This window comes from Camelus ferus, chromosome 28 (genome assembly GCF_009834535.1).
Source record: "Camelus ferus isolate YT-003-E chromosome 28, BCGSAC_Cfer_1.0, whole genome shotgun sequence".
Taxonomy (NCBI): Eukaryota; Metazoa; Chordata; class Mammalia; order Artiodactyla; family Camelidae; genus Camelus; species Camelus ferus.
The window spans coordinates 742,489-754,239 of NC_045723.1; the positions used below are offsets into that span (position 1 = coordinate 742,489).

General features: G+C 48.0%; 1 protein-coding gene across 1 annotated transcript; it reads right to left on the reverse strand.

The window, feature by feature from the left end:
- Positions 1-246: 246 nt before the first annotated feature.
- Positions 247-11,463, reverse strand: CNOT11 (CCR4-NOT transcription complex subunit 11). Its single transcript, XM_006191672.3, has 7 exons — positions 10,938-11,463; positions 8,880-9,044; positions 6,615-6,767; positions 4,700-4,902; positions 3,276-3,478; positions 1,231-1,327; positions 247-1,152 (listed from the first exon to the last, which is right to left on the reverse strand). Exons 1-7 carry the CDS (start codon positions 11,461-11,463, stop codon positions 955-957), a joined length of 1,545 nt encoding a protein of 514 aa, XP_006191734.2. The 3' UTR covers positions 247-954.
- Positions 11,464-11,751: the final 288 nt, after the last annotated feature.

Below are 11,751 nucleotides of genomic sequence, written 5' to 3' on the forward strand. Positions count from 1 at the left end.
AGCAATTACATGTATAAATCCCTTACCTTCCTAAGCATACGTAAGGTAAAGTTTCTCATCCATCTAGGAGTACTGTTCTGTTATTTCAAGGCTGGAACTTGCACCCATCTTAAAACCCCTGCGGGCGTGGTATCCTGTAACTTTTGCTAAGGGCTGGACTGGAAGGTGATTCCTGTTCTTATAAAGAATATGCTTTGAACGTACCTCAGGAAAGGAGGAATTTCTTCAAATAAAACATACATCAGATAATAGAGGTCATAAAAAACTTTAATGTAAGGCACTGTTGTCCAAAGTGAAATGAGGGGGTGACAGCATACACGATGCAGGCAGGGCCACAGACCCCACTCGGTGACCAGCCTACGTGACAGTCCCCAGGGACGACACTTCCTCCACGGCACTGACGACCTAGACTAGTAACAGGAAGAACGAACGAACATCTCAAGAGATAAAGCCCAGAAAACGATACCAGCTAGCCTAGTCTCAAAAAACGTTTCTAAAGAGTTCCAGTGTTTACAGAAAGCCCAAGAAATGACGGATGCGGTTGTTTAAGTCCCTGCAACAAGAAAGGACAAATTACGGGTGTGTCTGTGGTTCACAAAGTGAAGAGCCACACGCCTGAATGGGCTCAAGGGCCGGAAGCCCCTGACTCACGTTTTAAGCAAAAACAGGCACCCTGGTCTCTGCTGCTAAAGACCTCGTCTGCTTTTTGCAGTAACTTCTGGATGACGTTCCTCCCGTGGTTTATCATCATCAGCAAGACGCCAAGACACATTTTTCCCAAGTTCTTACCAAAAATACATCTAAAGGAAAAGTCACCCAGGAAAGCAAAACTTTGCTTTAAGTAGATAAAGTGGTGTTTATGTGCAGTAACCAAGCAATCCATTCAGGGCTTTAACAGGTTTGAAACTTAAATCAGTACAGCTGAGCAATGAATGGGGCGGCTGCAGTGAGGTGTCACTTTGACATCTTGGTCTCAGAAGGCGCCTCCCCGGTATCCAGGGTCTTCAACAGCCGGAAGAGGCCGGCGGCCTCGCGTATCCTGCTGAACTCAATGCAGAAGGCCTGCACCTCTATAAACAAGTCCTGCACGTTGATGATTTTGTTACGGATCAGGGACTGGAGAAAGACGCACACGAGCCGCACCAGACGATTCTGGAAAAGAATCAAGTTTTAGTGTGTCTGTTTTCTTGGCAGGTATTTATAAAGTTTACAAAAATTTCTATTACTTACCTGCATGTATTTATCCTTAATTTGTTCACAGGTAGAAATGCAATTTGATATATAAAGGTGGATAAATTCAGGAGGTAGATCAACAGCTGTAGTCAGTCTGTTTCATAAAGTTAGAAAAGTTAGGGCTGTTAATGTTACTTGCTAATAACATCTAAAAACACTGTTAACCATAAAATAGTTTCCTTTGGTCATTTAGTGAAAATTTCTGCTATGTGATCCAATTAACTTTAAATAAGCATATGCAAGTAAACCTGAGAGCCACATCCCTTAATAAGTGTCCATTTTTTAGGTCTACGCTTAGCATCACACGTGTACACACTCACTGAGCACCATGTCCGTGTGTGTTCTTGGCTGGCCAAGTCATAACTCAGTTACCATCCAGGCTCTAATAACCCTGGCAGTTCTTCTGTTCATTTAAGTAACATTTATTGAACCCTGGTTACGACATGGAACTAAATGCTAACATGAGGCGTTTGCACAAAGAACAGGGTCGGGAAAAGTCCTAACAGGGCAAGCGACTTAAACTGAAACTCAAGAAGAGAAGTGTTCCTTCTGACTCAGGAAATATCTGAGTCAAGTCTGGAATTGGGGACCCATGTGGCGCAGGGAGAGACCCGGCCGGGATGTAGCAGAAGGCACGGTGGCCTCTCCGGGAGTTTTGAGTCTTGGAAGGTATTTTCCAAAGGATCCTGTGGAATGTTTTAAGGGGGGGAATTCTATGTTCAGCTAAAGATAGGCTACGCAAACTACACAGTATGAACTTCCAAAAGAAATTGTGAACTGTTTGACAACAGGACTTTGCCCCGTAAGGCCCGGAGGAACCAGGGCTCCAAGGAAACATGACCACACGCTGCCGCGGGAGCTTGATTTCGTGCTGGCAACACACGTGGGGTCGATGCGCTGTGAAGGGGGTGGGAGGGCAGGCAAAGCAGACCTCGTCCTTGACGTCACTCCTGTTCTGCCGAGAACAAGATGCAGTCGCTTAGTCCAGGAATAACGACACTAAGTGTGGACTTGGAGCCTGGTCACCCCAGAGCATCTGAACAGAGGGCAGCCCCCTAAAAAGTGAGTCTTGACGACAGGAAAGGTGTGAATGAGGCGGCAGCAGAAATGAAGCAGCATGTTTTCAGCAAGCAGCTAACAAGTTGTATCCGAGACAGAAAACCTCCTGCCCGCTCTCCAGCCCCACAAGAAAGAGCTCCTGCGCACACTCACCGTCACTGGGCCTCCAGCCAGGCTTTCCCCACCAGCTGATCAACTTAAAAGGACGTGTTCTTTAGAACAGCTTTAAAAAAAGAATCCTCCCCAACTCGCAAACAAGTGTTCAAAGGATGCGCTCTGCCTGGAGCAGTTCAGCTATGTGGCACTCCCCTCGGAGCAGAATGGCCACACCCGTGTGGGGGGCCGTGGACGAGGAGCCCGAACTGGGACCACATCAGGCAGACCTGCATGCGTGGCTGCCCTCTACATTAACAGCTCGGTGACACAGCGGGCTCCCAAGCTAACCCCCACACCTGTGACGTCTGTCATTCACCTACAACATCCATCAGGAAAATGACGAAGTGGGAAGTCACTGTACGGAGCAGATCAAGAAGGGAACGTGTGTTGTATTTCTCTAATGGTCAATCCCAGCAGAGAGAGGTTCGGAGGACAGTGTGAGGAATTCTAGGAAGGCATTTCCAGAATTTTCTCAGCTCACAGGCCCATACTTTCCCGTGATATAGCTGTTCATCACTAACAAGAAATAATGTAGTATCTGTAATTTGTGTGAATATACAGCTATATATAGGGAATTAAGTTTCAGCAATGAAGTTTGATTGATGCTTTTAATGCTAAATACCTGAAACCCTCCCCCCCCCGAGTTCTCACTCATGGATGCTGTTGTTCACGTGCAGTGAACACTAAGGCTCAGGTTTATTTAATAACGGGTTTTCTCAGGCTAACAAAGTCAGAAGGAAAAAAAAACAACTGTTGCTCGTTTCTCCCTCCTAGCTACTTAATCAGGACCTGTATCCCCCCACATCTGACTGAATACAGAAACTTACCGATTTACAACTTCCATTGAATGTAATGACATGTCCATGTTGACCAGAACTGAAAAGTACTCCGTGATCTGGCTTGACTGCATTAGCTTCAGCAACATTTCTATAGCCACTAGAGGGTTGTTCTCCACCAGGTCAGGGAGTTTGGCCGGCGTGAGGCCAATATGATAAACAAGTTTGGGGTCTTTTTCCAACTCTCCAAGGAGCTAAATACAATCCAATTTTTAAAAACAGAAAGAGGTCCGTGAGACAAATTAGAGATTATCTTTCCTACATACAAAAAGTAGGTACTTTATACAAAAGGCTCTAACATGATCTGCACTGAACCAGCTTCATAAACGTCTCCCCTCAATCCCGTGGTCACGCTTTGACATTTTAAAGTTTACATCTGAATTGCCAGATATTAAAATCAGGCACCTTCACAACAGTTTATAAATAAGCTTCCTGGGCATTAAACCAGAATTGTCTGACTGGACAGGATACCGTCTAGATGGGAAAAACATAGTCCTTAAGTTCTCTCAGGGTCTTTCCATCATTTGTTAAACAATCAAAAATAACCCTTTTCCAGTAGTACTGCAGGAATGCCCGGGCCCAGAGAGCAGGGAACGGGAGAAACGAGCCCCACCCGGCGCTGGGGCGGACAGCCACCTGAGGAGGGGCCGGGCTCGGGGGAGGGAGGTCTGCCTGCCGGACTTCACCGTGCAAGTCACACACGCTGTCATTCAAAAGGTATCCTTAAAAACAAATTTTTCTGCCAAATTAGTACTTTCTTTTAAAATTTCTATCCCCTTCCCTGTCTACTGGTATGTACCACGGTGTACTGTTTCAGGATGTCTAGTAAGCAAAGTGAACTGCAAACGTAGCTCTTACTGACTTTGAAAGGGGTATTTTTGGTGCTGAACTGGGCTGGAGATGTATCTCCTGACAGGTTCTAATGTGAAAATGCACAAACTGAATAAAATCCACCAAGCGGAACCACCCAGTGTCCCGCTGTTCCCGAGGGAAGGCATGTAGTTGGGCACCGGGCTATTCTGAATCTCAGCTCCCCCCCAACCAGCTGTGTGATGGGGGCTGGCTGACCTTCCTGGTAAAACGTTCACGATTCCACTTCCCTCCACAGAGTCCTGCACCCTCAGTAACCACGTACATCAAGTGCCCAGCAGCACAGAGCGAGGGGCCCAAAGTGATCACCATCCTCCACTCCTCCCAGCGTCAAACAGACCCCAAACAAAAGTCAGGAGGCATCTGGTCACCAGACTTCTTGCCCCAGCAGAGACTGAGGGCAGAAGAAAGCTTCAGGGGCCCAAAACACTTCCTACCACTGCCTCATGCTAGCAACATCATATTATTGGTCATTTAGCACTTAAGGAAAAACAAAAAACGCTTGGTGAATTAAAGAGAGGAAGATGTTTACAATAAATGCTCACCTGTGTTTGCTGAGGAGAAGACAGGGGGCTTTTGAAGGCTTTGGCCATTATCCGCTTGATCTCTACACCAGTGCTGTTCTTCACGCACATGGACTTGTCCCACTGGACGGCGTGGTCAGGCTCGGTGGGATTGAGCCACGCCAGCTCGTCCTCGCAGACGTGCAGTGGAGGCGGTGGGCGGATGAACTCCGGCCGAAAGTGGCCTGTAACATCCAAGCAGTGTGTATGACTGATCTGTCAGTGGACACCGTGCACGTGTGTGCACACCCCAGACCCCCCACCCCGTAAAGCAGGACACAATGCCTCCCTCAGTGAGGACAACGCACACAACTCAGACTTCAAAGTCAGAAGCAGAAACGACATAAAGTCAGGGTCTTACTCAGAATCCAAATGAGAAAATGAAACACTGACATAACAGTTATTACTGCCCGAGACCAAGCCTGTATTTCGGAGGGGCAGCAGAGCGTTACCGGGCCCGACAACTTCTCGTTCGAGCACGACCACCACTCGGCAGCAGGACACAACTGACACTACTGGTCAGCCTTGACGGGAAAAATGAGAAACTTCATCCCGCCTCACTCATCCTGTTCTCAGCACTGTTCTATTCAGGGACCACATGCTGTGTACGTTTCACTTCTGCCTCCTACACCCCTGAAGTAGCAGATTCTGCACAGATGAAATGGCAGGAAAAGCACGGCTGACCTGGGACGTTCTCAGGTGAACCTGGAGGTGTGCATAATTCCCTACACTCTCAGAGGCCGCATCGTCTTCATAAGACAATGAAAATACAACAGACAGTGAAGTGACTCAATTTAATACCTCAATTATTTTGTAAAACAAGATTGATCCCTAAGTTATAAACCCACTAAAATAAACGCTGGCTGGGACCTCGGAACCAATTTCACCCCTCGCTTTGGTTCCCACGTGGGGCCCAAGACGCTTAGTCCTGTCCCAGGCCCAGCCCCTGCCGAATTTGGGACTATATATACACTCTCACTTACTGAAAATGTCTGTTTCTGGCTAAGAGTCACCCCTTTATCTTAAACCACACTGTCCCTTCACTTACATCACCAGAACTAGCACCGCATCCCTGCAGACCAATCACAGAAAGAAACATGAGAAGCACCACTTACACGATAAGAGCAAGTCCCAGAGAGGTCAGGATGCCTGGTGCTCAGCTAGGCTCACTGAATACCTCACTGACTGGCTGCTTCCGTACCTTCCTGGTGGCCCATCCAAGTCAAGGCTGTGCCCGAGCAAATATTAAATAAAACCCATCTGGGCCGTGGACCCCCCGCAGGCTGCGACCAGCTGAGACCTCAGTACAGTCCCATTTATTCCAAAGAGCTACCGTAAACGGCAGTAAGAGTCACAGTCTAAGTTTTAAACTTGAGGTGACAGGACGATCTGGAGAACGTTCTTATCTCTAAGCAGAAAGCACGCCTTCATCATCAAAACCACAAAGAAACCAAAAAACAGGAAAAGCCTGCGTAGAAGCCTATAAAGCCCAAAACGCAGCTGTTGTTTCAAGTTCAATAGATGTTTTCTTTGAATTAAAGTAAATTAAAAGCCATAAGATCAGTAAAACAGGGCAGGTCCTGATAAGATTAGTAAAAATACATAAAATGTAATAAGTGAGAAAAATAAACTTATTTCAATAAAAATCAGAGAATGCATATTTGCATTTACAAGTCTTTAGGTATACTAACGACAGGTATATAATAAAAAACCTTGGTATTTTTATTGAAGAAGAAACTAACCTTTGCTGAGCATCTCCAGACACTCCACTAGCAAGTTTCTCATTAAATTCACATTTTAAGCATCAACGAAAAAAGCACGGTGTTTCACAAAAGCAGAAAGTCTCAGGAGGGCACAGGTGAGATAAAACCAAGAAAACAAAACGAGATATACCTACTTTCAATGGGTGGCTTGGGTCCACTGACCAAAGCTTCCGTGATCTGAGAGGCAACCGAGCTGTCAAATCCAGAATTGGAAGAGTCCGGGTCTGGGTCGCTGAGAATGCTGGGGAAGCTGGCCTTACTCTGCGTGGGCAATTCTGACTGGCGTTCTGGAAAAGGTTAAAAGAGGAGACGTTTTAAAATCAAGGGCACCACAAGGAGAAGGAAAAGATGAGCTACTAATTGGAGAAAGTTATCTACAACACGTAAAGGGACAGATTCAGAGTGTATTTTTTTTTTCAAAAGTCCTACAGATCAATGTTTAAAAATAGGGGGGGGAAATGAGCTAATGACATCAACAAGCATTTTATTTTGAAAAAGCTTGAACGGCCAATAAACATCTGAAAAGATGTTCAATCCCATTTGGAACCAGGGGAAAAAATCAACAAGTAAAACACGATATTCTTACACCTCCATCAGACTGGCCCACAGGAACAAGCGTGGGTTACCAAGTGCAGAGGAGGCGGCGGTTCACACAGCACAACAGCTCTGAAGACAGTCTGCCAGTACTGAGAAAAGTTTTACACGTGCTTATCTTTCCACCTAGAAGAAACTCTTTCACATGTACTCCAGGAGAATGTCCAAAAGAACGTTCACAGCAACATTCTGTCCACCAGGGGCAGCAGGCACAAGGACCTGGTACTCCACTGTACCAATACAGCACGGCAGTGACGTAACAGCCACCACAGCTACGTGTCGTCAATCACAGATTTATCTCCCCAGTAACACCCGACAGAAGAAAAGTACAAAAAAATAAACATGGCATGATTCCACTTATATAAAGTTCAGGAACGTGCATGGTTAAACTACAGGCATGCACAGGAGGGAAGGCTGTGTAGTAAACAGTGAATGATTATCACGAAAATCAGGTTTGTGATGGGGAGTGGGTACCAGTAATTGGGAGAAATAACACAGAGAGCCTCCAGGTCCTGAAACTATCCCACTTCTTCACCTGGATGGTGGTTGCTCCAGGTCCACTTTATTATAATTCCTTTAAATGCATATGCATATTTTATGGAGTAAGTTCCATATTTTGGATTTTGTATTTTAAAAACAGAGGGCTAATTCCTGATGACTTAAAGGGCTACCGAAGTCAATAAAAAACCATCAATCCAATGAAAAAATGGCTAGACATACGACAAGATGTTCAACCTCACTGTCTGAACAGGAAAAATGCTAACTAAAATTACTCAAAAAGGGGTGCCAAGACGGCGGAGCAGAAGGACGCTCTTAGCTCCCCCTCTCCCAGGAATCCTCTGAGACGTCTATCTATGGACCCACGCATTCACTCAGAACACCTGCTGAGCGTTGACAGAACATCGCCCACTTCAAAAGACAAAATTCCCCCCAAAATCTGGTAGGAGAAAAAAAAATGAAAAAGGAAGTTAGTGTGGGACCTGTCCCGTGGGGAGGGAGCAGCAAAGGAGAAAAAGCGCTGATGCTGGGACGTCCCCTCTTCAGTGGAGGTCGGTGGGGACGGAGGGGGATCCTCGAGGCTCGGATCTGTGCACAGCAGCCCCTTGGCCGGCAGAACTGAGAAACCAGCACGAAGGGTCCCAGCACAGTGCTCAGCGGTGCAAAGCTGAGAGCCTTCCCACCAACATTCGGAACAAGACAAGGCTGCCCACCCTCACCACTTCTGTCCAACAGTCTTGGCAGTCCCAGCCATGTCAGTCAGGCAAGACAAAGAAATAAAAGGGATCCACATTGAAAGAGAAGAGGTAAAATTGTCACTGTATGCAGATGACACGATATTATATGTAGAAAACCCTAAAAGCTCCACACAAAAACTACTACAGCTGATAAAAGAATTCCACAAGGTAGCAGGATACAAGATTAGAGTAGAAATGACATCAGAAGAATCTTCAACAGACCAACTGTTATCCAGCATTCTTTTTTTTTTTTTTTTTAATTTTTTTCAATGGGCGTACTGGGGATTGAACCCAGGACCTCGTGCATGCTAAGCACGTGCTCTACCACTGAGCTCCACCCTTCCCCCCAACCCAGCATTCTTCTTAAGCTTGGAAAAGCAACCAATTCAAGTGAAAACTCAAACTTGAGTTCATCTGCCGTAAAAGCAAGGCTCCAGTGCTGATGCCATGTTTCTCGTGGAAAATACTCCCCTTTCAACACAAAGACCTTCACTGCCAGGTGGAGGGCCTCGAGAGAAAAGGCTTAATGCCACGAGCCGAGGAAGCCTGAGGCAGTGCCCCCCCCCTTACCTGCCAGGGCCAGCTGAAGCCCACTGATGTCCACGGACTGGCCCGTGTTCCCCGCATCCATTAGCGCGATCTGTCGAGGCGTCTTTTTGAAGAGTTCCCTTGGAGGTGCCAGCATCAGCTGGGACAGGAAAAACCTTTCCGGTGGAGTTATAGGAGGTAAAAACCCTGTAAACAAAAACGTGGAACAGTTTCTCTAATGGTTATTTGTAAACATTACCTTGAGTCTCGTAAAACTAGCAACTGCTAATTACCACCTCAACTCACGCATCTTTAAAGACAAAATTATAATTAAAGATTCATTTAGCCAAATAGATACATTTATGGATGTATAATTAAATAGTTGTCATCTGAGGGGGACTGGTTTCAGGGACCCCTGCAAGGACTAAAATCCAAGGGTCCCTTATATAAAATGCTGCAGTATTTGTATATAACCTACATACATCGTCCCTTATACCTTAAAGAATCTCTAGATTCCTTACAATACCTAATACAATGTAAATGCTATACAAATGTCACCAGAATTCAAGTTTCGCCTTTTGGAAATTTCTGGAATTTTTTTCCCCAAATATTTTCTATCAGTGGCTGGTTGAACCCTTGGAGGCACAACCCGAGGAGGATACAGAAGACCAACCGTATGTCAATGGAAATTCTATGATTTGTGGCAACAGCACTGAAACTTATTAAGAACTTTGTTTTTTAACATGCCTCAATTCCTGCAAAGGCTAAAGCTTCCATATGCAGGCAGAAACAAATGAAAAAAACCTGCAGTGGTCAGAAATGCTTTTCTTCTCTGCTTCTCTTACCAGTGACCGTGTAAAAGTTGAAGAGACCAGGAAGCAACCACTAGCTCGGCACACACACCTCACATATACCTGTTTCAACACACAGGGCAGCTAAGATTCCCAGAGCACGGAACGCTGCCTCCTTTCGCCCCATGATCACCTCCTCGCCCTGCCGCGTCCATCTGACTGCAGCACTGTGGCCGGACTCTCTCGCACTCACCACCCACAGTCCACACTCCCACTTACCATTTAGTTATACTTCCAAGGACAAATTTGCTCACATCATTTAACCTGTTTATACAGAATTAACCCCAAACTTCTGCACCAGACAAGACCTTCCTAATCTGGTCCTGACCCACTTTCCTAATCTCATCTCCTGAACTCCCCTCCAGTCCAGGTGTTGGACACTCCAGCTGCACGAAAGCTCTCAGCTTCTCTGACTCCTGATTTCAAAACATCCAGTGCACTCAGCTCTTTAAGAATCCCTGACAGGGCCAGCCCCCTCTGTCCCCACCATCTCTAATCAATATCCCGCAAAAACATCGCTCCCTCTGAAAGTCTCTCCAGCTACACAGGGAGGAGTTTCTGTGCTACTAGGCATCTTGTCTGACATCTGGTACAGCCCTTAACCACCTGGGTTACAATTACGTTTATGTCTCCACAGCCAAACCACAAGCTTCTTGAGTGCAAGGAAGCCATCCTACCTACCTCCAGATACACCCTCACCCTTGGCTCTGCATCAGAATCATGTGAAAACCCTGCAATAATAAGACCCACTAGGTACTCCCCCGACCTACAATGTAAGACTTGGTACTGATATTTCCTCTGTTGTGTATTTAAGCACCATACCTAACTAGTAATAACAATAATGCTAGTACTTTTCGTAGATACCTTTATAATAACTCACAATAACTCTACCAGCTAGGAATTATTATCTGTAATTTACAGACGGGGAAACAGGCACAGAAAGGCAAAATAAGCAATCTACGTATTCCTTCCCTGGTAAATTTGTGTTTACAATGCAGTCTACAGCCTAGATCTAGGTTTAAACTAATCGCATTGGACAATGACCTACGTCATGGTTCCTTTGCCTGCCCTGACCTTCACAATGCAAAGGGGCCTCCGACCCAAATCCCGCACTGTCCCCGTCCATCTCGGATGGTGGGTTTGACCCCCCTCCAACACACACACTGCGTTCACTTTCTGGGCATTCTCAAACTTCCTGAAAACCAGGTTCGGTTCCTGGCTCCGGGAGGGAGGCCCCCCCTCGGCGTACCTGAGAGCGGCGGCCGGTCGGGCTCCTGGCCGCCGCGGGCGGGCGGAGCGGGGTTGAGCAGGTGAGCGAAGCTGGCGGCGAAGGGGTTGGCGGCGAGCGGCTCGGTGCGGTACATCTCCCAGAGCAGGTAGAGCGCCGTGAGGCGCTGCGCCGCGCTGGGCAGCAGGTCTGGCTGCTGCAGCAGCATGACGAGCACGGAGCCCAGGCGGAAGTGGTCAGCCTTGCTGAAGTAGTGGTGGAAGGCGGTGGACAGGCCCTCGAAGGTGCTGCCGCCGCCCGCCTCCTCCGAGATGATGCTCAGCAGGCTCGAGAGCTCCTTCGGGGTCAGGCTCATCCTGCCCGCGGGGCCCCCCGGGCCTCCACTCCCCGGCCCGGGGCCGCCCGCTCCGCCTCTGCCGCCGCCGCTGCTGGAACTGGAGACCCCTGGGCCACTCCTGGACGCCGACCCCACCGCTTCCCGGGTTCCCCTCTGCTCCGCGGAGGTGAGAAGCCGGCCAGACGCCGCGCTCGCCCCACCGCCGGGCATCAACCTCGCTCGCCCGTCCTGCTTCCCGGCCGGAGCGGCCCTGGCGCCGGCTCGCCCCGTCCCTGCGGCCGTAAAGCGCGCTGGTGCACGACAGCGTCGCAAACAAAACACGCTGGGAAGCTAGTCCGCCGCTGCGGCGAAGGCAGCGCGGAGCGAGAATGAGGCTGCTGGCGCGAAGCCAACAAGAGAATCCCGGGACGCTGGGTGGGCGGAGCGACACGCCGGAAGTGGGGGCGGGGCGACATGGGTGGCGGGGTCGAGCCGGCGGGCGGGGCACTGGCTTACCGC